The sequence below is a fragment of the Chiloscyllium punctatum genome, chromosome 5 (genome assembly GCF_047496795.1).
Source record: "Chiloscyllium punctatum isolate Juve2018m chromosome 5, sChiPun1.3, whole genome shotgun sequence".
In the NCBI taxonomy this organism is placed as follows: Eukaryota; Metazoa; Chordata; class Chondrichthyes; order Orectolobiformes; family Hemiscylliidae; genus Chiloscyllium; species Chiloscyllium punctatum.
In genome coordinates, this window is record NC_092743.1 from 3,322,576 (window position 1) to 3,350,531 (window position 27,956).

Genomic DNA, 27,956 nt, shown 5'->3' on the forward strand with positions numbered 1-27,956 from the left:
TCCTCCGGGTCGGGCGGTGGCGCCGTGGGTCCTCCGGGCCGGGCGGTGGCGCAGTGAGTCCTCCGGGTCGGGCGGTGGCGCTGTGAGCCGGTTTCCCGCCGCTCAGTGTTGAGCCGCCGAGATGCAGAAATACGAGAAACTGGAAAAAATCGGGGAAGGTAAAGGCGGCGGGAGAAGGGCCGAGTGTCCGGTTTTTTTGGGGTGTAGAACATCGGCCTGTCCCAGTGATGCTGGCCGCCCACCTGTTCCCGGAGAAGGAGGGGCCCGATTCCCAGGATCCTGGGCCCAGCCCCGGACTCAGCACTGACCAGAGGGGAATCCGGCCTTGGCCTGGAGCCCGACTGACCCTCCGACAGTGCGGCGCTCCCTCAGTACTGACCCTCCGACAGTGCCCACTCCCTCAGCACTGACCCTCCGACAGTGCGGCGCTCCCTCAGCACTGACCCTCCGACAGTGCCCACTCCCTCAGCACTGACCCACCGACAGTGCCCACTCCCTCAGCACTGACCCTCCGACAGTGCCCACTCCCTCAGCACTGACCCACCGACAGTGCGGCACTCCCTCAGCACTGACCCTCTGACAGTGCCCACTCCCTCAGCACTGACCCTCACACAGTGCGGCGCTCCCTCAGCACTGACCCTCCGACAGTGCGACGCTCCCTCAGCACTGACCCTCCGACAGTGCGACGCTCCCTCAGCACTGACCCTCCGACAGTGCAGGAGTTTTTCTTTGTTCTCTCTCTGAACCCTCCGCATTCTCTATGTTCAGGTTAAAAACATGACACTGTTTACTTGAAATGGAAATTATAAATGTGGAAACGGTTCTGTTTCCTTTCCTCATAGGAACATATGGCACCGTCTTTAAGGCAAAAAACAGGGAAACCCATGAAATTGTTGCTTTGAAAAGAGTACGTCTGGATGATGACGATGAGGTAAATATGCTCTCAGTTCTACACCAGAATACTGCAAGCAGCTGCTTATAAATTTAATTATTTGATGGGTCGACAGGATGGAGAAATTGCAGCTAAACAGGATGTTTATTCATTAGAGTTTAGAAGGATGAGAATCGATCTCTTGAAATGTAGAAATTTTTGAGGGGGGTTTGACAAGGTAGATGTTGAGAAAATGTTTCCCCCAGAGGGGTAACCTCAAAATTGGAGACGTGGTTACAGAATTAGGGGACATTCTTTTAAAACTCAAATGTGAATAAGAGTTTTTTTTCTTCTAGAAGAGAAGGAACCACCTGGAATTCTGTACCCTGGAGGATGGACCAGCGAGGAGTTAGATAGATTTTTGAGCTGTCAGGGAGTTCACAGCTATGCGAAACTGACATGAAAGAGATGAGGCCTGAGCAGATCAGCCATGATCTTGTTGAATGGCAGGACAGGCTTCAGGGCCTGAGTAGCCTTCTCCTACTCCATATCTTCTCCTGTTCAGTTGCATGCATCAAAAGTAGTATCATTTGGTATTGCTGTTTTGGACATTGGTTAGGCCACTGTTGGAATATTACTTGCAATTCTGGTTTCCCTCCTATAGGAAGCATGTTGTGAAACTTGAAAGGGTTCAGAAAAGATCTACAAGGATGTTGCCAGGGTTGAGGGGGTTTGAGCAATAGGGAGAGGTTGAATAGGCTGGGGCTGTTTTCCCTGGAGCATCTGAGGCTAGGGGTTGACCTTACAAAGGTTTATAAAATCATGAGGAGCATGGATAGGGTAAATAGACAAGGTCTTTTCCCTGGGTTGGGGGAGTCTAGAACTAGAGGTTTAGCATGAGAGGGGAAAGATTTAAAAGGGACCTGAGGGGCAACACTTTCACACAGAGGGTGGTGTGTGTATGGAATGAGCTGCCAGTGGAAGTGGTGGAGGCTGGTACAAATACAGCAGTTAAAAGGCACCTCAATGGGTATATGAATAGGAAGGCTTTAGAGGGATATGGGCCAAGTGCTGGCAAATGGGACTACATTAGTTTAGGATATCTGGTCGGCATGGATGAGTTGGACTGTCGGGTCTGTTTCTGTGTGCATCTGAGTCTATCTGTGATTAACCCTCTGACATTAGGAACCTCTAGCCGCTGTATTTAATTCTATCTTCATTCTGTTTATCTTAGGGTGTCCCGAGCTCAGCTCTGCGGGAAATCTGCCTTCTGAAAGAGCTGAAACATAAAAATATTGTGAGGTAAGACAGGCGTTTGCCACAGGCACCCACAATCTGTTGCAGTCTCTGTGCTAATGGCCTGAGGTTTGTTATGTTTTTGTGCAGTACTGGAACACTCTGACTTGAGGGCACCAGTGACCATAGAAACAATAGTTTCTGCCACAGTTAGGAGGAGGGCTGTCTCTATTTTCAACACACTGCGTTCAAAAGACCGCAGAGCCAGAATTGGGCTGATTTTAAAAAAACTATTTTTCTAATCAGTCTGTTTAGAGATGTTATGACATACCTCTGGAGGAGGTGGGACGAGAACCTGGAGCTCCTGGTCCAGAGACAGGGGCAATACCACTGCATTCACAGGAGTGTCCAATGGAGATGGTGGGGTTTGAACCCAGGACCTTAAGGATTGGGCTAAGGGAGCTGGGTCAGACAAGACTGAGGAATCACAGGCACAGGCAGGGTTCGGGGGCATTTGCAAAATTCAAGGTACTGTTTGAGAATTCTTAAGCAAAGGTGAGTGGGCATAGTTCAGGAAGTGGGGATTAACCCTGGGGCAAGATTCAGTGGGAGCTGGTGTATTGCCACCTCTTGCTGGTTATTACTCATGTTGACCCAGTTGTATTTGTTGTAAAAGTTGGGATCAAACATCATGCCCACAGCAACACTTAATTTCTGAAGCATTCGTTCTGCAGTCAGAGAGAGTTAATCTGATCAGAATTTTCTTTTTCCTCTGAAGGTTACATGATGTCCTGCACAGTGATAAGAAGCTGACTCTTGTGTTTGAGTATTGTGACCAGGTAACTACAGATCCCTGCAACAGCCTCCAACTCCAACAGACAGTAACAGAGTGAGTTAAAGGCTGGGCTGTCATACACGGTAGGGGGGTTTACATACAGAATAACAGATACTGAGGAGTAAGTTACAGCCTGAAATGTAATTGAACGTTCCAGAGAATTCATCTAAATAGAAAATAGATGCCATAAGATTAAGTCACTAATTGGAATCAAATCTAGGGGTTTTTAAATATGCAGGATTGACTTCTAGTTTGGTATCTACTTGAGGGATCCAGGAGTTTATATTTAGAATTTGACTATTTGATTTTATTTCTCCACATTTTTGATTGTGGGCTGAAATGTGAAAAGAACTGTTTTAAAAATAACGGATTGTGAAAGAGGTTGCTGCGCTTTTTAAAAGCAAGTTACCAACATTGTTCCTTGATGTTCACATTGCTGCTTTGTCAAGCAGTGCGGAGAGGTTAGTGCAGGCAGACTGGAGCTAGTGAGTGTGTCCACATCGGGGTTTGTCTCACAATGAATAGCTGATTAGTCTGTGAATTAGAACCCGTTGTTGATGACCGCCTGTCAGCAACTATATGATTGTCTCCCAGGTCACTGAATAAATTCTGGATGTGAACAACATCGCTAAAAGCCTTCAAACCTCCAAAACTGGAGCTGGGGTCTTTCCTCTCTTCAGTAAGAAATATCAAAGCCTTTGTTGATTTTCCTTTGCCAGTTGTGGCTTTTTACCAGTAAGTCAGAGACTTTATAATTTATGAAGCAGTCGCCCTGTGCCTCCTGTAAGCAAATGCACAGGATCTGGAGAAGACAGATTGAGAAGCAGCAAGTCCTGATACGTGAAAAGTGTCTCAGTGAACCCTGTGCACAGGAACCAGTGAACTCCCTTCCCTGTCTTTTCCTCCAGCCACAACATCAGCCTTTGCTGTCATTCCATCCACCCTTAGTACCATTTATTTTTAATTATCTGTGTTGTGTGTAAAAGAAGTTTTATAAGGCGGTTAGAATTTCAATTGGGAGAGTTTTATGTTGACAGTTCATGGATTTTAACTGCTGGTAATTGACTATTTATTTGTAACAGCCATACTCAAAGTGCAGAAACCTGTCCCCATTTTCTGTTAGCCTGGGTCCAAGTGACAAGTAAGTTGGGGAATCTTGTGTACTTTAATAAAATCTTTAATATTTGTGATTCCCCTGGGCTAGTGGGGCTTGATTTCCGTTGCAGTATCCCAGTGAGGCATGACAGAAACCCCAGGAGTGAGTTATAATCCTGAATCACATTGAGGGGTTTGAGATCTTTATATTGAAATACTTGGGACAGACTTACAGATTGGGATATGCAGTGTTTGCAGAGACATGGCTGCACAGTGTCCAGTTCAGGGGTGAAAGGAGAACCAAATGGAATATTCAGCTTTATTTCAAAGGGAATGGATATGAATGGAGGGAGGTTTTGCTAAAACCTTGTAAGGCACCAGTCAGACTACAACTGGAATCTGGAGAACAGTCTTGGGAATCTTAGGAAAGATATCGTGGCATTGGGGGCAGTCCAGAGAAGGTTCACTAGACTCATACCAGTGTGACGGGACTGTCGATTTGAGGAGAGGTTGAGTAGATTGTGCCTGTATTCATTGGAATTTAAAAGAATGAAAGGTGAGCTTATTGAAATGTACCAGATTTAACTTAGGGGACTTGACAGGGGAGACAAGGAAAGTTAAATTTCCTTTTGTGGGAGGATCTAGGACCTGAGGGTGTAATCTCAGAGTATGGGGTTGCACATTTAAGACAGAGCTGAGGAGGAATTTCTTCTCCGAGGGGAGTGAATCTGCAGAATTCTTTACCACCGAGGGCTGTGGAGACTGGATCATTAAGTATATTCAGGACTGAAGTAGATTTTTAATCAGGAAGAGGTTCAAGATTTATGTGAAAAAGGTAGGAAAGTGGAATTGACGATAATCAGGTCAGCTATGATCTCATTGAATGGTGGAGCAGACTCGATGGGCTGAATGGCCTACTTCATTGCCACTTGTAGAATTTTGCATACAATTCTGGTCGCCTTTCTATAGTAAGCTTGTTGTTAAACTTGAGACAGTGCAGTAAAGATTTACAAAGATATTGCTGGGACTGGAGGGTTTGAGTTATAGGGAGAGGCTGAATAGGCTGAGGCTTTTGTCCCCAGAGTGTCAGTAAGGCTGCGGGGGGGGTGACTTTATCATGGTTTATAAAATCATGAGGAGCATGGATATGGACCTTTTCCTAGGGTGAGTCCAAACCTAGAGGGTATACGTTTAAGGGGAGAGGGGATAGATTTAAAATGGACCCAAGGGGCAACATTTTTACGCAGACTGTGGTGCGTGTGTGGAACGAGCTGCAGGAGTTGGTGGTGGAGGCAGAGGCTCTGAGCTCTTCCAAAAATACCTGAGTGCTGTCAGATGCAGGGTTATGGGCCATGTGCAGGAAGGTGGGATTAGAAACAGCACCGAGGTGTCTCTGTGTCATCATGGACAAGGTGGGCCAAATGGCCCTTTCTGTGCTGCATCATTTCTATGATTCTAATTGCAATTACCAAGGAGTGAGTTAAAGACTGGAATCTAATTAAGGAGTTTGGGCTGGTTTATATATAGAATAACAGATACCTGGGTTTACATAGAGAATAACAATGGGTGGTAGAAGTGGTGGGGGGGGTTGCCAAGGGTTGATAGATTCCCTTCAGTGTGGAAACAGGCCTTCAGCCCAACAACTCCACACCGACCCTGCAAAGAGTAACCCACCCAGACCCCCCCTATTTCCCTCTGACTAATGCACCTCACACTATATGGGAAATTTAGCATGGCCTACACATCCTTGGATTGTGGGAGGAAACTGGAGCACCCGGAGGAAACCCACGGAGACGCTGGGCGAATGTGCAAGCTCCACACAGACAGACGCCTGAGGCTGGAATTGAACCTGGGACCCTGGCGCTGTGAGGCAACAGTGCTAACTGCTGAGTCATTGTGAGGTTACATACAGAATAACAAATTCCCCAGGGTGAATCACAGGCTGGAATCTTAATTCAAGGGTGTATTGGATCTTAGAAATAGCAAACCTGATAATCAGGAGGCTATTATAACATTACAGCACAGTCCAGGCTGTTCGGTCCTCGATGTTGTGCTGACCTGTGAAACCAAACTGAAGCCTATCTATCGTACACTATTCCATTCTTGTCCATATGTTTATCCAATGACCATTTAAATGCCCTTAAAGTTGGCGAGTCTACTACTGTGGCAGGCAGGGCGTTCCACGCTAATCTCTGAGTAAAGGAACCACTTCTGACATCTGTCCTATATGTATCACCCCTCAATTTAAAGTTATGTCCCCTCGTGGTAGCCATCACCATCTGAGGAAAAAGGCTGTCACTGTCCACTCTACCTAACCCTCTGATTGTCATTTATGTTGCAATTAAGTCACCTCTCAATTTTCTTATCTCTAATGAAAACAGCCTCAAGTCCCTCAGCCTTTCCTCATAAGACTTTCCCTCCGTACCAAGCAACATCCTAGTAAATCTCCTCTGAGCCTTTTCCAAAGCTTCTACATCTTCCCTATAATCAGTGACCAGAACTGTACACAATACTCCCAATACCAGAGTTTTGTACAGGTGCAGCATGACCTCTTGGTTCCGAAACTCAATCCCTCTACCAATAAAACATACCGTACACCTTCTTAACAACACTATCAACCTGGGTGGCAACTTTCAGGGCTCTATACATGGACACAGAGATCTCTCTGCTCATCTACACTACCAAGAATCTTACCGTAGCCCAGTACTCTGCATTCCTGTTACTCCTTCCAACGTGAATCACCTCACACTTTTCCACATTAAACTCCATTTGCCACCTCTCAGCCCGGCTCTGCAGCTTATCTATGTCTCTCTCTAACCTACAACATCCTTCGTCACTATCCACAGCTTTACCAACCTTAGTGTCATCCGCAAATTTACTAACCCGTCCTTCGACACCTTCATCCAGGTCTTTTATAAAAATGACAAACAGCAGTGGTCCCAAATCAGATTCTTGCAGTACTCCACTAGTAAGTGAACCCCAGGATGAACATTTCCCATTAACCACCACCCTCTGTCTTCTTTCAACTAATCAATTTCTGATCCAAACTGTTAAATCACCCTCAATTCCATCCCTCTGTATTTTGTTAAATAGCCTACCATGGGGAACCTTATCAGATGCCTTGCTGAAATCCATCTACACCACATCAACTACTTTACCCTTATCCACCTGTTTGGTCACCATCTTAATGAAGTCAATAAGGTTTGTTAGGCACGACTTACCCTTCACAAAACCGTGCTGACTATCCCTAATCAACTTATTCCTTTCTAGATGATTATAAATTCTATCTCTTCTAATCTTTTCCAACACTTCACCCACAACTGAAGTAAGGTTCACTGGTCTATAACTACCAGGGATTTCTCTACTCTCCTTGAACAAGGGGGCAACATTTGCTATCCTCCAGTCTTCTGGCACTATTCCTGTCAACAATGATGACATAAAGATCAAAGCCAAAGGCTCTGCAATCACCTCTCTGGATTCTCAGAGAATCCTAGGATAAATCCCATCCAGCCCAGGGGACTTATCTATTTTTACACTTTCCAGAATTGCTAACATCTCCTTGTGAACCTCAATCCCATCCGGTCTAGTAGCCTATATATCAGTATTCTCCTCGACAGCATTGTGTTTTCCAATGTGAATACTGACAAAAAATTTTCATTTAGCACTTCCCCATCTCCTCGGACTCTACGCACAACTTCCCACTACTATGGTTAATCTTTCTCTAGTCATTCTTTTATTCCTGATATCCCTATAGAAAGCTTTTAGGTTTTCCTTGATCCTATCCGCCAACAACTTCTCATGTCCCCTCCTGGCTCCTCTTAGTTCTCTCTTTAGGTCTCTCCTGGCTAACCTGTACCTCTCGCATGCCCTAACTGAGCCTTCACATCTCATCCTAAACTAAGTCTTTTTCTTCCTCATGACAAGAGATTCAACTTATTTAGTAAACCACAGCTCCCTCGCTCAACCACTTTCTTCCTGCCTGACAGGTACATACTTATTAAGGACCCGCAGTAGCTGTTTCTTATCTAAGCTCCACATTTCAAGCGAATCCATCCCCTGCAGTTTCCTTCCCCATCCTATGCTTCCTAAATCTCACCTAATCACATCATAATTGCCTTTCCCCATGCAATAACTCTTGCCCTTCTGTATATTCCTTTCCATCACTAAAGTAAACATTATTGAATTGTGGTCACTATCACCAAAGTGCTCGCCTACCTCCAAATCTAACACCTAGTTAAGTTCATTACTCAGTACCAAATCCAAGGTGGCCTCCCTCCTTGTTGGCTTGTCTACATACTGTGTCAGAAAGCCATCCTGCACAAATTTGTCAAAAACTGGCCCATCTAAGTACTCGAACTATAGTACATCCTATCAATATTTGAAAAGTTAAAGTGCCCCATAACAACTACCCTGTTACTCTCACTCCTAACCAGAATTATCTTTGCTATCCTTTCCTCTACATCCCTGGAACAATTCGGAGGCCTGTAGCAAACTCCCAACAAGGTGACCTCCTTTCCTGTTTCTAACCTCAGCCCAAACTACCTCAGTAAACGAGTCCTCAAACTTCCTTTCTGTCATCGTAATACTGTCCTTGACTAACAATGCCACACCTCCCCCTTCTTTTATGACCTTCTCTGTTCTTACTGAAACATCCTCCTGCAACATGTATGAGGTGAGGGATGCCATGGACGTCCCTGCTGATTACACTTGCAGGAAGTGCACCCATCTCCAGCTCCTCCAAGACCGTGTTAGGGAACTGGAGCTGGAGTTGGATGAACTTCGGATCATTCGGGAGGCAGAGGGGGTCATAGATCGGAGCTATAGGGAAGTAGTAACTCCAAAGATGGCAGATAGATGGGTGACAGTGAGGGGGACTGGGAGGAAGCAGCCAGTGCAGGGACCCCCTGTGGTCGTTCCCCTCAAGAACAAGTATACCGTTTTGGATACTTGTGGGGGGGACGACTTACCAGGGGTAAGTAACGGGGCTCAGGCCTCTGGCACGGAGCCTGTCCCCGCTACTCAGAAGGGAAGGGTGGAGAAGAGCAGAGCAATAATAATTGGGGACTCGATAGTTCGGGGCACAGATAGGCGGTTTTGTGGCAACGAGAGAGACTCACGTTTGGTATGTTGCCTCCCAGGTGCAAGGGTACGTGATGTCTCTGATCGTGTTTTCCGGGTCCTTAAGGGGGAGGGGGAGCAGCCTGAAGTCGTGGTCCATATTGGCACCAATGACATAGGTAGGAGGAGTGCTGAGGATGTTAGACAGGCTTTTAGGGAGCTAGGTTGGAAGCTCAGAGTTAGAACGAACAGAGTTGTTGTCTCTGGTTTGTTACCCGTGCCACGTGATAGAGAGTCGAGGAATAGGGAGAGAGAAGAGTTAAATGCGTGGCTACAGGGATGGTGCAGGAGGGAGGGATTTCGGTACTTGGATAACTGGGGTTCTTTCTGGGGAAGGTGGGACCTCTATAGACAGGATGGTCTGCACCTGAACCTGAGGGGCACCAGTATCCTTGGGGGGAGGTTTGCTAGTGCTCTTGGGGGGGGTTTAAACTAACTCTGCAGGGGCATGGGAACCCAGACTGTAGCTTTAGGGTGCAGGACCTGGAGTGTAGGGAGGTTAGGAATATGGCATCAATCTTAGAGGATGGTGCCTGTAAACAGAAGAGTGGCTTGAAGTGTGTATACTTTAATGCCAGAAGTATACGAAATAAGGTAGGTGAACTCGCAGCGTGGGTTGGTACCTGGGACTTCGATGTTGTGGCTATTACGGAGACATGGCTAGATCAGGGACAGGATTGGCTGTTGCAGGTTCCAGGGTTTAAATGTTTTAGTAGGGTCAGAGGTGGGGGTAAAAGAGGGGGGGGGTGTGGCTTTGCTTGTCAAAGATAGTATTACAGCGGTGGAAAGGAAGATGGATGAAGATTTGCCATCTGAGGTAGTTTGGGTTGAGGTTAGGAATAGGAGAGGTGAGGTCACCCTGTTAGGAGTCTTTTACAGGCCTCCTAATAGTCCTAGAATTGTTGAAGAAAGGATTGCGAAGATGATTCAGGAGAAGAGTGACAGTAATAGGGTGATTGTTATGGGAGACTTTAACTTTCCTGATATTGATTGGGAAAGCTATAGCTCAAGTTCGTTAGATGGGTCAGTGTTTGTGCAATGTGTGCAGGAGAGTTTCCTGACACAATATGTAGATAAGCCAACAAGAGGTGAGGCCATACTGGATTTGGTTCTGGGTAACGAACCAGGCCAGGTATTAGAACTAGAGGTAGGTGAGCACTTTGGGGACAGTGACCACAATTCGGTGATTTTTAGTCTAGTGATGGAGAGGGATAAGTGTGTACTACAGGGCAAGAGTTATAGCTGGGGGCAGGGAAATTATGATGCGTTGAGGCATGACTTAGGATGTGTGGATTGGAAAAGTAGATTCCAAGGCAAGAGCGTAATTGATATGTGGAACTTGTTCAAGGAGCAACTATTGAGTGTCCTTGATAAGTACGTACCTATCAGGCAGGGAGGAAAGGGTCGTGTGAGGGAGCCGTGGTTTAATAAGGAGTTGGAATCCCTTGTTAAATGGAAGAGGGCGGCCTTTGTAAAGATGAGGCGTGAAGGTTCAATAGGGGCGATTGAGAGTTATAAGGTAGCCCGGAAGGACCTGAAGAGAGAGCTAAGATCAGCAAGGAGGGGACATGAAAGGTCCTTAGTTGGTAGGATTAGGGAAAACCCTAAGGCTTTCTATAGGTATGTTAGGAATAAAAGAATGACTAGGGAAGGAATAGGTCCAATCAAGGATAGTAATGGGAAGTTGCGTGTGGAGGCTGAAGAGATTGGGGAGGCGCTGAATGAATACTTTTCGTCAGTATTCACTCAGGAACAGGACATTGTTGTCGATATGAATACTGAGGCACGAATAAGTAGAATGGATGGCTTTGAGATATGTAGAGAAGAGGTGTTGGAAATTCTGGCAAGGGTGAAAATAGATAAGTCCCCTGGGCCTGATGGCATTTATCCTAGGATTCTCTGGGAAGCAAGGGAGGAGATTGCAGAGCCATTGGCCTTGATTTTTGTGTCCTCTTTGTCGACAGGAGTAGTGCCAGAGGACTGGAGGCTAGCAAACGTGGTTCCCTTGTTCAAGAAGGGGAGTAGGGATAATCCTAGTAACTATAGGCCAGTGAGTCTCACTTCTGTTGTGGGCAAAGTCTTAGAGAGAATTGTAAGGGATAGGATTTATGCACATCTGGATAAGAATGATGTGATCAAGGATAGTCAGCATGGTTTTGTGAAGGGCAGGTCGTGCCTCACAAACCTTATTGAATTCTTTGAGAAGGTGACGAAGGAGGTAGATGAGGGGAAAGCGGTAGATGTGGTATATATGGATTTTAGTAAGGCGTTTGATAAGGTCCCCCATGGTAGGCTACTGCAGAAAATACAGAGATATGGCATTGAGGGTGAGTTGGAGGTTTGGATTAGGAATTGGCTCTCTGGAAGAAGACAGAGGGTAGTAGTTGATGGCAAAGGTTCATCTTGGAGTGCCGTCACTAGCGGTGTTCCGCAAGGATCTGTTTTGGGACCATTGCTGTTTGTCATTTTTATAAATGACCTGGAGGAAGGGTTAGAAGGTTGGGTGAGCAAGTTTGCGGATGATACGAAAGTCGGAGGAGTTGTAGACAGTGAGGAAGGATATGGCAGATTACAGCGGGATATAGAGAAGCTGCAGAGCTGGGCAGAAAGGTGGCAAATGGAGTTCAATGTAGCTAAGTGTGAAGTGATTCACTTTGGTAAGAGTAATAAAAAGATGGATTACTGGGCTAATGGTCGGATACTTGGTAGTGTGGAAGAGCAGCGGGATCTTGGTGTCCATGTACACAGATCTCTGAAAGTTGCCACCCAGGTAAATAGTGCAGTGAAGAAGGCATATGGCGTACTGGCTTTTATTGGTAGAGGAATTGAGTTCCAGAGTCCTGAGATCATGCTGCAGTTGTATAAGACTCTGGTGCGGCCGCATCTGGAATATTGTGTGCAGTTTTGGTCGCCATGCTATAGGAAGGATGTGGAGGCACTGGAACAGGTGCAGAGGAGGTTTACCAGGATGTTGCCTGGTATGGTAGGAAGATCCTATGAGGAAAGGCTGAGGCACTTGGGGTTGTTTTCTTTGGAGAAAAGAAGGTTTAGGGGTGATTTGATAGAGGTGTACAAGATGATTAGGGGGTTAGATAGGGTTGACAGTGAGAACCTTTTTCCACGTATGGAGTCAGCTATTACAAGGGGGCATACCTTTAAATTAAGGGGGGGGTAGATATAGGACTGATGTTAGGGGTAGGTTCTTCACTCAGCGAGTCGTAAGTTCATGGAATGCCCTGCCAGTAGCAGTAGTGGACTCTCCCTCTTTATGGGTATTTAAGCGGGCATTGGATAGGTATATGGAGGATAGTGGGTTAGTGTAGGTTAGGTGGGCTTTGATCGGCGCAACATCGAGGGCCGAAGGGCCTGTACTGCGCTGTATTCTTCTATGTTCTATGATCTATCTAAACCCCAGAACCCACAACAACCATTCCTGTCCCTGCTCTATCCATGTCCCCAAAATGGCCATAACATCAAAGTCCCAGGTACCAACCCATGCTGCAAGTTCACCCACCTTAGTCCAGATACTCCTAGCGTAGAAGTAGACACATTTCAAACCACCTTCCTGTTTGCCGGTGAACTCTTGTGACTTTGAAACCATATTTCTGACCTCGCTACTCTCAACATCCTGGACACTGGAATTACAATTCAGGTTCCCATCCCCCTGCTGAATTAGTTTAAACCCTCCCAAAGAGCATTTGCAAATTTCCCCTCAGGATATTGGTACCCCTGTGGTTGATGTGTAGACCATCTGTTTGTAGAGGTCCCACCTACCCCAGAATGAGCCCCGATTATCCAGGTATCCGAAACATTCCCTCCTGCACCATTCCTGTAGCCACGTGTTCAACTCCTCTCTCTCCCTATTCCTCACCTCACTAGCACGGGGCATGGGCAACAAACCAGAGATGGTGCTCTTGGTGTTCCAGCACTAAGCTTCCACCCTAGCTCCCTGATTTTCTGTCTGAAATCCCCATTCCTTTTCCTACCTATGTTGTTTTGTGGATGGGTCTCTTGTAGGTACGGTTCTTACAGCCTCACCTCTTGAATTTTATGACAGGATTTGAAGAAGTATTTTGACAGCTGCAATGGAGACCTGGATCCTGAGATTGTGAAGGTAAATGCAATCTCTTTTATATCCGTTGGGGACTGTGTATTTGAGAAGCTGATACGTTGTCCTATCAAACACTTCCTGGGCAAACTTGTCTATCTTTAATCTCGCAATTTCTTTTGTTGTTTCCCTGCAGTCGTTTATGTATCAGTTACTGAAGGGTTTGGCGTTCTGTCACAGCAGGAACGTGCTGCACAGAGACCTGAAACCACAAAACCTCCTGATCAACAGGGTGAGTCTGAGTGGACAGCAAAGACCATCAGAGTCAGAAAGACCCTCGTGAGGGTTCTGGAGGCTTTTGCGAAGGGCTGCACAAAATTCGTGAGATGCTCAGAGGAACTACTGTGACCCTGAGATATTGCTCGATGTACAAGCCCTTCAGAGGGATGTGTAGACAAGATGTTAATGGTCGAGGGGGTTCCCTCCCTCTGGGGCTGAGAAATCTGCTGTCTGTCGTGGGAATAATTGTGGGATAGAAGGGGTGTCTGTTCTGGGAAATCTCTGTTAGGAGAGGCTGGCAGTGATGTCTGTGAGAATTGTAAGTCAGTGCAGCTGTGTTATTATTGTACTTCTGTGCTTTCTGTTACCCTCTGACAGAACGGTGAGCTGAAGCTGGCTGATTTTGGGCTTGCCCGAGCATTTGGAATCCCTGTCCGATGTTACTCTGCAGAGGTAGGAGAACAATTTCAAATCACCTTCCCAGACTCTTCTCATAAACTGTCAGAATAAAGCAGGATCCCATAGGCATAACAGCTCTGCAATTGCACGTCAAAGCACCTTTCCTATTTGTTGATACTTGCTAGTGTGGCATCAGGCTGCGTAGTTTTCAATCTCAAATATTCCCACCTAGCCTCCTTTCAGTAAAGGTGAGGAAGAGGAATTTGCCCCTCCAAGCCCACCTCTCTGATGTGTTTATATCTTCTAGTTTGCTTTGGAACCTGGTACAGGGGTAATTTCTGCTGCTGAGGGTTTTCATGCCTGACCCACTGTGCGTCACCATAATGAACCACGAGATGTTGTCCTACTTCTGTTATAACATATTTTAATAAAATTGCATTTAATCCCTATTGCTTTTTTAGTCTTCCTACAAAAGTAAACAGCTTCAAATTTTCTCACATTATACTTGTCTGCCGGATTTTTGCTCACTCACTCAATCTATCTTTAACTGTCTGCAACTTTCTTGACTTCTGCACAATTTACAATTGACTTTCCTGCCTCTCTCGGTGTTTTAGATTAGATTAGATTAGATTACTTACAGTGTGGAAACAAGCCCTTCGGCCCAACAAGTCCACACCGCCCCGCCGAAGCGCAACCCACCCATACCCCTACATCTACCCCTTACCTAACACTACAGGCAATTTAGCATGGCCAATTCACCTGACCTGCACATCTTTGGACTGTGGGAGGAAACCAGAGCACCCGGAGGAAACCCACGCAGACACGGGGAGAACGTGCAAACTCCACACAGTCAGTCGCCTGAGGCGGGAATTGAACCCGGGTCTCCGGCGCTGTGAGGCAGCAGTGCTAACCACTGTGCCACCGTGTTGTCTGCCTTCACTCGCTCGGCTAAGTAATTCATATAAATAGTCGAAGTTTGAGGGCCCAGTACAGACCCTAGTGGTATTCCACATGTCACATTCTCCCATTCAGACAAAAATGTTTTTTTTAATTCACATGTGACATTGCTGACTGGGTCAGTGTGAAGGTGGTGGGGTACTGCTGCTTTGAGACTTTCTAACAATTCTTACAACTCCAGACATAGGAGAAAGTGAGGACTGCAGATGCTGGAGATCAGGGTCGAAGAGTGTGGCACTGGAAAAGCACAGCCGGTCAGGCAGCATCCGAGGAGCAGGAGAGTTGATGTTTCAAGCATGAGCTGTTCATTAGGCATGGGGTGGGGGTTGCTGGCAAGGTGGATGAAAGGAGGCTGGGGGCAAGGTAGCTGAGAATGTGATCGGTATCTGAAGGTGGGGGAGCTGATGGTCAGAGAGGAGGGTGGAGCGGATAGGTGAGAATGGAGGTGGACAGGTAGGACTGTTCAAGAGTGTGGTGCTGAGTTAGAGGGTTGGATCTGGGAAAGGATGGAGGGAGGGGAAATGGGGAAACTGATGAAATCAAGATTGATCCCGTATGGTTAGAGGGTCCCAAGGCAGAAGATGAGGTGCACTTCCTCTAAGCATCGGATGGTTAGAGTTTGGGATGGAAGAGGCCAAGGACTTGCATGTCCTTTGTGGAGTGGGAGGGGGAGTTGAAGTATTCAGCCACGGGCTGGTAAGATTGGTTGGTGCATGTGTCCCAGAGATGTTCTCTGAAACATTCTGCAAGTTGGCATCCTGTCTCCCCAATGTAGAGGAGACCACATCGAGAGCAACGGACACAGTAGATGATGTAGAACATTACAGCACAGTACACGCTCTTCGGCCCTGTGTGTGTGTGTGTGTGTGTGTGTGTGTGTGTGTGTGTGTGTGTGTGTGTGGTGGGTGGGGGGGGGGGGGGGTGTGGTGGGGAAGTACAGCTAAATCTCTGTCTGATGTGGAAGGATCCTTTGGGGCCTAGGATGGAGTGAAGGGTGCAGTTTCTACACCTCTTGCGGTGGCAAAGGAAGGTTCTGGGAGTGGAGGGTGGGTTGTTGGGAGGCATTGACCTAACAAGGGAGTCACAGAGGAAATGGTCTCTCCAGAACACAGATAGGGGTGGGAGGGAAATATATCTCTGGTGGTGGGGTCTGTTTGTAGTTGGCGGAAATGGTGGAGGATGATGCATTGTATCCAGAGGGTGGTGGGTTGGAAGGTGAGGACCAGAGGGGATTCTGTCCTTGTTGTCATTGAAGGGGTGGGGTTCAAGGGCGGAGGTGTGGGAAGTGGAGGAGATACATTGGGAAGGGAAATTGTCTTTGAAGAAGCAGCCATTTGGATGTTCTCTGGTGGAATTGGTCCTCCTAGGGGCAGAGGAATGGGGAGTGAGGGACAACGTTTTTACAGGAAGCAGGATGGGAGGATGTGTAGTCCAGGTAGCTGTGGGAGTCAGTGGGTTTGAAGTAGATGTCCGTGTTGAGTCAGTCGTCTGAAATGGAGACCGCCCTGTGGCCAAACATTTTAACTCCCCCTCCCACTCTGCCAAGGACATGCAAGTCCTGGGCCTCTTCCACTGCCAAATTCTAGTCACCTGACACCTGGAGGAAAAACACCTCATCTTCCACCTTGGGACCCTCTAATCACAGGGGATCAATGTTGATTCACCAGTTTCCTCATTTCCCCTGCCCTCACCTTATCTGAGCTCCAACCCTCTGACTTGGCACTGCCCTCTTGAATGGTCCTATTTGTCCATCTCCATTTCCACCTTTCCACTCCAACCTTCTCTCTGGCCTATCGCCATCACCCCTCACCTTCATCTCTCAATTGCATTCCCAGCTACCGCCCCGCAGCCCCAACCCCCCCTCCCATTTATCTCTCAGCCCCCCTGGGTCCCTGTCATTCCTGATGAAGGGCTCATGCTCACTCTCCTGCTCCTTGGATGCAGCCAGACCTGCTGTGGTTTTCCAACGCCACACTTGTCGACTCTGGCATCCTGATGATACTCATATCTGTCCCATGTTCATTGGCCAAAAGGATTCAGATAATTGATTAACAGCAGAGTAGGCTAGTAGCCCCTAGGAATAAGGAATATCAACAAGTGCTTGATTCAGAGGGTGGTCTTCCTCAGGAGTTGCCTTCTTCAGGTGGGTCACAAGAAGACCGAGGGTCTTTAGAAACAGCTGTCGATGTCCTGACGGTGGGAGCGTGGGTCTTTAGAAACAGCTGTCGATGTCCTGACGGTGGGAGTGTGGGTCTTTAGAAACAGCTGTCGATGTCCTGACGGTGGGAGTGTGGGTCTTTAGAAACAGCTGTCGATGTCCTGACGGTGGGAGCGTGGGTCTTTAGAAACAGCTGTCGATGTCCTGACGGTGGGAGTGTGGGTCTTTAGAAACAGCTGTCGATGTCCTGACGGTGGGAGTGTGGATCTTTAGAAACAGCTGTCGATGTCCTGACGGTGGGAGCGTGGGTCTTTAGACACAGCTGTCGATGTCCTGACGGTGGGAGTGTGGGTCTTTAGAAACAGCTGTCGATGTCCTGACGGTGGGAGTGTGGGTCTTTAGAAACAGCTGTCGATGTCCTGACGGTGGGAGTGTGGGTCTTTAGAAACAGCTGTCGATGTCCTGACGGTGGGAGCGTGGGTCTTTAGAAACAGTTGTCGATGTCCTGACGGTGGGAGTGTGGGTCTTTAGAAACAGCTGTCGATGTCCTGACGGGCAGAGCGTGGGTCTTTAGAAACAGCTGTCGATGCCCTGACGGTGGGAGTGTGGGTCTTTAGAAACAGCTGTCGATGTCCTGACGGTGGGAGTGTGGGTCTTTAGAAACAGCTGTCAATGCCCTGACGGGCAGAGCGTGGGTCTTTAGAAACAGCTGTCGATGCCCTGACGGTGGGAGTGTGGGTCTTTAGAAACAGCTGTCGATGTCCTGACGGTGGGAGTGTGGGTCTTTAGAAACAGCTGTCGATGCCCTGACGGTGGGAGCGTGGGTCTTTAGAAACAGCTGTCGATGTCCTGACGGTGGGAGTGTGGGTCTTTAGAAACAGCTGACGATGTCCTGACGGTGGGAGTGTGGGTCTTTAGACACAGCTGTCGATGTCCTGACGGGCAGAGCGTGGGTCTTTAGACACAGCTGTCGATGCCCTGACGGGCAGAGCGTGGGTCTTTAGACACAGCTGTCGATGCCCTGACGGGCAGAGCGTGGGTCTTTCTTAACCTGTCCTTGGCTCCTTGCAGGTGGTGACGCTGTGGTATCGTCCCCCAGATGTGTTGTTTGGTGCGAAGCTCTACTCCACTTCCATAGACATGTGGTCAGCTGGCTGTATATTTGCAGGTAGGTCACAGGCCTGATGCATCAAACCATTTTCCACATTCATGATTCTTCTGATACCTCATTGCATTTCAACTATTTCCATTCTCCTGGCCCTGCTTCCTCCCCCTCCAGGCCAGTCCAGGAATCTCTGCTACTTGAACATTCCCCAACCATCACACCCTCCTCCTCCTGGCTGAGCCTGTCCTCTTGTTGAACAGTTTCCCCTTTAACTTTCCTCTCAATGAAAGGTGTGGCCATGGAATCCTGGCTAGGCCCTAGTGATGTCTGTGCAGTATATTGTACCTTCCTTGTTGCTGTCCCACTCGGGGCTCCTGACACAACTCTTTCTCCAAGACATTGTCGACTTCATCGGTGTCAATTCCTGCTCCAGTCAGGAACTGGAGAAATAATCTATTTCACTCCTTCCCCAACTTTCTCTACAGCCTAAAACTCGTCACTTTTCAACCTGTCTCCTTGGTTTATTTTAGACTCAAGAAGAACTCTCTTTCTCTCTTCATGGATGTTCCCAGACCTGCCGAGCTTCCCCAGCATTTTGTGTTTATTTCCATTTTTACTTTGATTGATTGATACTGAGTACAATAAACAATGAAAAGAAAATGATCCCACGGGATTAAAATGCCATTTATCAGTTTGTGTGTAGTTTGAGAATTGTTTTTATTTTGGATGAAATAATTCTTCTGGAAGCTTCCCACTGCAGCGTTCCCACTAAAACAAAATGTTTTCTTTTGCAGAGTTAGCAAATGCAGGAAGGCCACTGTTCCCAGGGAATGACGTAGACGATCAATTGAAGAGGATTTTCCGATATCCTTTTTGAACCCTGTGCTTTTGGTCATGGGGAAGATTTCAGTAAAAGTAGCAGCTTTTCTGGACATCGCATCCTGAGCTATCAGAGGAACTGAGGCCAGGACCTCGGAAGGGAAGTTTAGAATTGGATGAATCATGGTTACAATAAGTTTTGAGAAAGTTCCTAGATGAGAATGTAGGGCTTGGAGGGTTTGTGACGAAATGTTCAGCTGACAATGTTGGAGTGAAGGTATGCCTACTCAGGAAGCTGGGGGCAGAAGAATGAAGGCTGTGGGAGATGATGTACAAATAAAGGGCTAAGCGATCCGCGATCAGGGAGGGGCTTACTAGTTGGGTGGGGGGGTCAAAGGTGTGGATGCTTAAGAGGGGGAAATAGAGCAAGTAGGGCTGTTTAATGAGGAATGGTTGAATAGCTTGGGCTTTTAATCGCTGGAATACAGAGGAATGAGAGGGGATCTGATTGTGGTAATTAAAATCTTAAAGGGGAATGATAAAGTGGACGTTGAACAGATGTTCCCCCATGTGGGACAGTCTCAAACAACAGAGTGAGCGGGGGGTCGGGGTTCAATACTGAGATAAGGAGAAATTACTTCTCTGAGATGGTTGTGTATCTGTGGAGCTCACAGCGGAGGCATGATCAATCAGCAGATTCCAGAAAGAAACCAATGAAAAGTGGGATGAAGATCTCTGGGGAGCAGGCAGGACGGAGAGCTGAGACTAAGATAACTTCAGCCATCATCAAGTGGTTAAGCAGGCACGAAGGGCTGATTGCATACTGCCACTCCAATGAGAAGGTCCAGGGATATAAAAGCAGACCGCTAGAGCTGTAAATGTGTAAAAATCAAAGGATTGATGCTGAAGAAATTAATGGGACTGAAAACAGAAATCCCCAGGGTCTGATAGTCTACATCTCAGAATGTTAAAGGAAGTGGTCATGGAAACAGTGGATGTATTGGTGGTCATGTAAGATTCTGTAGACATTGGAACAATTCCTGCAGATTGGAGGGTGGCGAATAGAACTCTGCTATTTAAAAAGGAGGGAGAAAATTTGGAAGCATCTTACCTGTGGATCCAGTGGACTAGTAATCCATAACCCCAGCTTAATGGTATCCAGATCTGAGTTTGAATCCCATCATGGCAGATGAATTTGAATTCAGTAACATTTAGAATTCAAAGCTAGCCGTTATTGTTGATGTCAAACTCCGTCTGGTTCAGTAATGTCCTTGGGGAAAGAAACTGCCACCTTTACCTAGTCTGACCTACATGTGATTCCAACAATGTGGTTGTCTCAAGTACCTTTGAAATGCCTGGATAAACCACTCGGTTTAAGGGCAGTTGGGTTTGGATAACAAATACTGACAATGGGACTGAAAACTGAGAAAATCAGCCAACAGCCTTTAAGAAACACTTTCAAACAGAAGGTGGTGTGGAAATATGGAACTCTCATCCACGAATGTCAGTTGATGCTAAATCAGTTTGTTAATTTTAAATTTGGGATTGATATATTTGTAAACTGAAATTATTGAGGGGAAAGGTCAGCACATAGAGTTAGCTTACAGAACAGCCATGATCTCTGTGCAGTGTGGAACAATTCTGAGTTAAATAACCCTGCCCGTTGCTATGCTACAGAGTGACTGAGGTTGTCACTGGTGAACGTATTTACAGTCTGAGGCACAGAGTTATTGGATAATATTTGGACCTGGGAAGAGAGGACAGTGACAAGAGAGGAGGTGTCATGTGATACTCGTCTCAGCAGACCCATCAACTCATGGGTTTCCACAGCTGGGCGAGGCAGTCAGGCAGTGAGATGGGAACGCTCGTGGTTTGTAGTGAACCCCAACAACAAGGTCTCCTCTGTGTTTGACTGACTGTGATCAACTGTTTTGAGGCTTGGCCCAATGAGGTGGACAGTCCGGCTGAATGAAACTGGATGATTGTGAGTTTGAGCTCAGGGTTAGCTTGTCCTGTTAGAAGCCATGCCTGTGTCTGTCCAGCGGCAAGAGCAAGGAGCAGGATGTAAATCACGATAAGGAGAGAGTTAGATCTTGAGGTTTTATAGTGACAGGAGGAGAAACTGCTGCTGCAGAGGTTCTGATTATGTCAAAGCTACAGTTCTCTCAGTTTCGACTTGACCCTGCCTCTCTGTCTCATACCCACATGTGTCTCATCTCCTTCCTTATCTCTTTCCAAATCTCGATCTAACCCACTTCCCTGAATGTTCCTTAACTGTTTTACTTTGCTGGGAACCCCAACAGAGGAGCAGTGGCCGTCCATGACCAAACTACCCGACTACAAGGTGAATGGAGCATTCCTACTGCAGTCAGCCTCAGTGTCCTCCTATGAGGAGAATTTACATTAGCACAGCAAAGCTGAAAGGATGATTCTATGTTGTGTTTAAAATTACAAAGGGATGATATTTGTGTTTGAAGCAGAGTCCGTGTCTGGTTGAAGGATTTGGGTTTATGGGAATTGGGATTATTGCTTGCCCATAGTTTTAGAGATTGGTGCAAGGCCAGACCTTCAAGAGACAGAAATCTGAGGCCCCCTCCCCCTCTCATCACCCCGTCTCCCTGTTGGCCACCTCTTCTCCTCCTTGGCTCATGACCTTTTCTAACCTCATTTTCCTTTGACTCCAGACCCTGTGTCTTGGTTTATGAGTCCCATTTCTCATTGTGGGATGGTGTGTCTGTATTAATCACTCAGTAGCTGTGCTGGGAATTGCATGACCGATCCAAAAGTCCCTATTGGCAACCTAGAATTAATCAGAGCCTGATGAAGATCTTTTTGCCCGAAACGTTGACTCTCCTGCTCCTCTGATGCTGCCTGACCAGCTGTGCTTTTCCAGCACCACACTCTCAACTCTAATCTCCAGCATCTGCAGTCCTCACTTTTGCCCCCTCAGTCAGAGCCTGGCTAATGTATTTGACGTAGTGGCGCTAGTGAGTGTCTAGAATTTCTTTATGGGATGTGGGCACTGCTGGCAAGATCAGCATTTATAGACTCTCAATAGAAACAATGCTGCAGATGCTGGAGATCTGAAACAAACACTGAGAATGCTGGAGAAACTCAACAGGTCTGGCAGCATCTCTGGAAAGTGAAACAGTTGGCATTCCAAACCAGAGTCATTTTGGACTATTTCAGCATTTATTGATGGTGCATTTGAGAATCACAAGCACTGCAGCTAGAGTGAGAATCCTGGAGAGGGGAGTGCAGGAGAGCAGGGTATTAGACTAATTATTAATGATTTTAGTGTATGCCCACTATAAGACTCGTCCATCCAGTGTAATCTCTCGTGGGTAATTTGACATGAATCTCTGATTGTTCTTTTCCAGCCCTATCCCATGTATCCTGCAACAACATCTTTACTAAATGTTGTTCCTAAACTCAACACTACTGGACGAGACCTACTCCAGGTAAGCGACACTTTGGGCACTAAACCATTCCCATGAGAATTGAGCCATTAAAGTTGTACTTGTTAACTCCTCCAGTCTGCTAGCTCTCTGATGCAACATTTATGTCAGATTCAGAAGCTTGAAGGTTTAAACCTCATGCAAAAGGTTTTATAGAATCAAAAAAATAGTTCCAGCACAGAGGAGGCTATTTGACCGTGATGTCTATGCTGTTTCTATGCAAGGGTGATTCGTCTGGTCCCATGCTCCCATGTTTTCTCATTTTTGTTTTCTCTTGAGATAGTTCAAAGAATGGACTCCTCCTGTGCCATTCATCAGTAGCCAGCATTGATTTCCAAAGGGGGCCAACGTTATTGAACTTGTTTAAGGTGGTGCCACACATTAGGCAACAGTAATATGAGAGATGTAATATTTCTAACTTTTATTAAAACCTTTGATAATGTGCCTCGTAATAAACTAATGAATCAGGTCAGAAAATGTGGATTCAGGACAAGTATCCAAATACTTTGTTTCATAGAACATAGAAAAATACAGCGCAGTACAGACCCTTTGGCCCTCGATGTTGCGCCGATCCAAGCCCACCTAACCTACACTAGCCCACTATCCTCCATATGCCTATCCAATGCCTGTTTAAATGCCCATAAAGAGGGAGAGTCCACCACTGCTACTGGCAGGGCATTCCATGAACTCACGACTCGCTGAGTAAAGAATCTACCCCTAACATCTGTCCTAAACCTACCACCCCTTAATTTAAAGCTATGCTCCCTCGTAATAGCTGACTCCATACGTGGAAAACCCTATCTAAACCCCTAATCATCTTGTACACCTCTATCAAATCACCCCTAAACCTTCTTTTCTACAATGAAAACAGCCCCAAGTGCCTCAGCCTTTCCTCGTACGATCTTCCTACCATACCAGGCAACATCCTGGTAAACCTCCTCTGCACCCGTTCCAGTGCCTCCACATCCTTCCTATAGTATGGTGACTAAAACTGCACACAATACTCCAGATGCGGCCGCACCAGAGTCTTATACAACTGCAACATGACCTCAGGACTCCGGAACTCAATTCCTCTACCAATAAAAGCCAGTATGCCATATGCCTCCTTCACCGCACTATTTACCTGGGTGGCACCTTTCAGAGATCTGTGTACATGGACACCAAGATCCCTCTACCCATCCACACTACCAAGTATCCGACCATTAGCCCAGTACCCCATCTTTTTGTTACTCATACCAAATTGAATCACCTCACACTTACCCACATTGAACTCCATTTGCCACCTTTCTGCCCAGCTCTGCAGCTTCTCTATATCCCGCTGTAACCTGACGCATCCTTCCTCACTGTTAACAACTCCACCGACTTTCGTATCATCTGCAAACTTGCTCACCCAACCTTCTAGCCCCTCCTCCAGATCATTTATAAAAATGACAAACAGCAGTGGTCCCAAAACAGATCCTTGCGGAGATTGATAGATTCTTGTTGTCTCGAGGAATTAAGGGATACGGGGAGAATGCGGCTAAGTGGAGTTGAAATGCCCATCAGCCATGATTGAATGGCGGAGTGGACTCGATGGGCCGAATGGCCTTACTTCCACTCCTATGTCTTATGGTCTTATCTAACGTACCTCACCTTTCCTATTCCTAACCTCAGCCCAAACTTCCTCAGATGGCGAGTCTTCATCCATTGTCCTTTCCACCGCTGTAATACTATCTTTGACAAGCAATGCCACACCTCCCCCTCTTTTACCCCCACCTCTGACCCTACTAAAACACTTAAACCCTGGAACCTGCAACAGCCAATCCTGTCCCTGTTCTACCCATGTCTCCGTAATAGCCACAACATCAAAATTCCAGGTACCAACCCACGCTGCAAGCTCACCTACCTTATTTCGTATACTTCTTGCATTGAAGTATACACACTTCAAGCCACTTTCCTGTTTACAGGCACCCTCCTTTGAGATTGATGCCATGTTCCTAACCTCCCTACACTCCAGGTCCTGCACCCTAAAGCTACAGTCTAGGTTCCCATGCCCCTGCAGAGTTAGTTTAAAGCCCCCCCCCCCCCCCCCCCCCCCCCCAAAGAGCACTAGCAAACCTCCCCCCAAGGATACTGGTGCCCCTCAGGTTCAGGTGCAGACCATCCTGTTTATAGAGGTCCCACCTTCCCCAGAAAGAAGCCCAGTTATCCAAGTACCGAAATCCCTCCCTCCTGCACCATCCCTGTAGCCACGCATTTAACTGTTCTCTCTCCCTATTTCTTGACTCTCTATTTATCCTATGTAGTTTACTTTTAAATGCCCTCCGAACTGAGTGAGCGAGCCCCTCAGTAAAGGGTAATTGGGATGAGCAACAAGTGCTGGCCAAAAAAACATGGTTAGGCCCCACTGAGAAGACTGTGCACAGTTCTGTTAACCTTGTTATAAGAACGAATAAAATAGTAATTTATTGTCACTTTTTACTTTACAAAATATTCACTGAGAAGCGGTGCTGGAAAAACACAGCAGGTCAGGCAGCATGTGAGGAGCCGGAGAGTTGATGAGAGATCTCCAGTACCTGCTTTTCCAAACACTGAGAAGTGTTTAAGTCGCCATACTTTTTGGTGCAGAGATAATTTTTGTAGATCACAACAGAACTGTCATCATGTCTAACAGGATTGGCCAGCTGTTTCTGTTGAAAGAAGGAAGCTGAGGGGGTGATCTGATTCTGGTCTTCTAAATTATAAAAGGTTTTGATTCTGTTGGTGCAGAGAATGTTTCCTGTTGTGGGGAAGACCAGAACCAGGGATCACCAAAATAATATAATTACCAAGAGACCTAACAGGGAATTCGGCAAAAACTTGTTTATCTAAAGGGTGGTGAGAATGTGGAACTCTGTCCCACAGATTTAAATTGAAGGAAAGATGGGAGGAGGCTTGACCAGAGCATGGACTGATTGGTCCAAATGGCCTGTTTCTGTGCTTTATATAAGATGTTGATATTTTCTATTTGTGTACCCTGCCTCCCTACTGAATTTGTTTCTTGCTTACCTAACATTTTTCAGGTTTTTTTTGTGGCCCTTAACAAATTGGGATTACTTCAAAAAAAAACTTGCTTGTGTCAGAGTTTTTTTGAGCAATACCAATACAATCATTTCTGCTATAACATGGTAGTTCCATTCTTGTGCAATCCCGTGTTACAAGAAAATCACATAATAGCAGCACCATTTCAGCTAATGAGGCCAGAATCACGTTATAACCAATACACACTTCAAAAGTTTGCGCTTTAGAAACAATGTCCCCAATTCGTCGATTGCATTTCAGCAGAATGACCTGTAGCTGCCCATCTTTGCAAGTTTTACCCCCTCCCCTGTGCAAGGACAGTATTTACAATTGTCCTGTTTGTGCCCTGAAATATATTTGTTCCTTTTTTTTATTTACAGAATCTGTTGAAATGTAACCCAGTGCAAAGGATTTCAGCTGAAGAAGCCTTGCAGCATCCCTACTTTGCAGATTTCTGCCCCCCTTAATGGGTAGGTGAGAGATATGGAGCTGCCTCAGTCAACCCATCTTTAATGTTAGTCAGATGGAACCAGCCACAGCTCCTGCTGCCTGGACCAGACAAGAGGACAGACAACTGGGGCTTCTGACAAAGAGTGTTCTTTCTGGAAGGGTTTTTGTTAGCATTCCATTACATTTAAGAGAAAGCACTTTTTGTTTGTAAGGAATTGTGTGAAATCTGTTTGCTGTCTGTGTGCGTGTGTCATTGTGTATATGTCAGTGTTGTCGTTTTGTATGTCCTCATGTATCTGTCCTGCACGTATGTTTCATGTATGCAAATGTCATGTAGGTTATTGTGCAATTGTCTTTACCGGTATAATTAGATATGAACATGCTATACCGTCCTGTCTGTGTATTCATGTCTGCTCTCACTTGCTGTTCCTGTTATCATGTATGTACATGCTCATGTGTGTCATTACACGTGCTTCTGTTTATCTGTATGTTAACATGGATGTTGTGGCTGTATAATTGTGTGATTAGACAGTTTTATTAATAAGCAAATAATGTCGAGTAAAGTGTTAGTGTGGAGACTAACAGAATCTCTGCTGCACACCCTGTTTTCTGGAGGGTTTTTTTTCTTTACAGCTTTATCATGAGAGAGCTTTGTTTTGGTAAATAAGTATTGTGAAATTTGAAAGTTTGCCTGTTTGCTTTGTCTTTTTTTTTAGATTAGATTCACTACAGTTCTTGTCATGATTTGGAGATGCCGGTGTTGGACTGGGGTGGGAAAAATTAAAAATCACACAACACCAGGTTATAGTCCAACATATTCCATATAAACCTGTTGGACTATAATCTGGTGTTGTATGATGTTTAACTTTGTCCACCTTCTTGTCTGTCTTCTCAGGCTATGCATATTTTTTGTTATTGCATAGGTATATAATGGACTCTTTCATCTGTTATGTGTGATTTCATGTTTTTGACTGTTCACATATGTCCTGATGTGTATTCCTGTTTATAGTATTTTTGTCTGTTAACATGCGTACTCTCGAGCGCATATCAACACATGCGTTTATATGTGCTTGTGTCCTTGATGGCATGTTTGTGTCTATGTTGATGTATGCTGTTTGAGTGCCCATGTTGATGCTCTCATACCTACATTAATGTGTGTGCCTGTGTTGAAAGGTGTACTGTGTGTTTATTGAGCACTTTTCTTTGCCAAATGTCTGTCATTGAGTAAAGTGTTTCTGTAGAGTCTGAAGTCCAGGGATCACTGATGTAGCTCCCACTCTACATGATAACTACATGCACAATTTGATTATACATCCTTTCTCCATAGAATAACGAATAAGGAGCTCTCGCCTCCTACTTTGCTAATGTTGTGTTGCTTGGGACCCCATTGAAGCACTTGTTATAATTAGGTCATCTAGTTGATACAAACACTTTTGTGTTTTGTTTTTATCTATGGTTGGTAGAAAAATAATCATTCAGTCTGTGGATCATAACACATTGACTATGACTATGGATCAGATAAACTGTAGTAACTGAAAATCAAGGAGGTAGATCTTGCTGGATTGCAAAACTTTATTCTTACTCAAATACAAAACAATTAATAAAAAAAGAACATTTTGCTAACTCTTGTCAACTCTTGCTAAAGCTAGCTTTTATCCAAAGTAGGCAGAGTCTTGCTCCTAAAAGGCTCTGAAATACTTGGAATGTTGCAGTTATCTGCTGGAGTAGCAGTTTATGGTTACAAAGCGAATTGTACACAAGGCTGCAGCCAAATCTCAGAATAAAGTCTCACTCAGAGAGACTAGTGAGGCTTCTGTGATGGGACAGCGATATAACCATTTAGCTAGATAATCAGTCAAAAGTGACTTTGTCATCGTGAATTTGGTGACTATGCCTCATTAAAGTGAGATTGTGCCAGTAACAATAGTGGTAGATGTTTGCACTTGTGGAGATTCTAAGGGCTCAAAGAAGGACAACATCAGTATGTGCTCTTGACTGATGACAGATTTTGGCTTCCAGTCTTTGCTGTCTTGTGTCAGTCTTAATTTTCTAAAAACTTATTAAATTTTCAATCCGTTGGTGATACCTT

General features: G+C 45.9%; 1 protein-coding gene across 1 annotated transcript; it reads left to right on the plus strand.

Annotated features, from left to right (window-relative positions):
- The first annotated feature begins 57 nt into the window (after positions 1 to 57).
- Positions 58 to 27,952, plus strand: cdk5 (cyclin dependent kinase 5). The gene is made up of 12 exons (XM_072569639.1): positions 58 to 158; positions 843 to 931; positions 2,106 to 2,173; positions 2,886 to 2,946; positions 13,213 to 13,269; positions 13,400 to 13,495; positions 13,861 to 13,935; positions 18,068 to 18,164; positions 18,896 to 18,965; positions 21,204 to 21,264; positions 22,301 to 22,381; positions 25,798 to 27,952. The coding sequence occupies exons 1-12, from the start codon at positions 122 to 124 to the stop codon at positions 25,882 to 25,884; spliced, it is 879 nt and encodes a 292-aa protein (XP_072425740.1). The 5' UTR covers positions 58 to 121; the 3' UTR covers positions 25,885 to 27,952.
- Positions 27,953 to 27,956: the final 4 nt, after the last annotated feature.

Excerpts from the sequence above, each read along its gene's own strand:
- cdk5 (XM_072569639.1), top strand. The coding sequence starts at position 122 with ATGCAGAAATACGAGAAACTGGAAAAAATCGGGGAAG. Across the intron at positions 18,165-18,895 it reads AGCTGGCTGTATATTTGCAG|AGTTAGCAAATGCAGGAAGG; the intron begins GTAGGTCACAGG and ends TTTCTTTTGCAG. Across the intron at positions 18,966-21,203 it reads CAATTGAAGAGGATTTTCCG|TTTGCTGGGAACCCCAACAG; the intron begins ATATCCTTTTTG and ends TAACTGTTTTAC.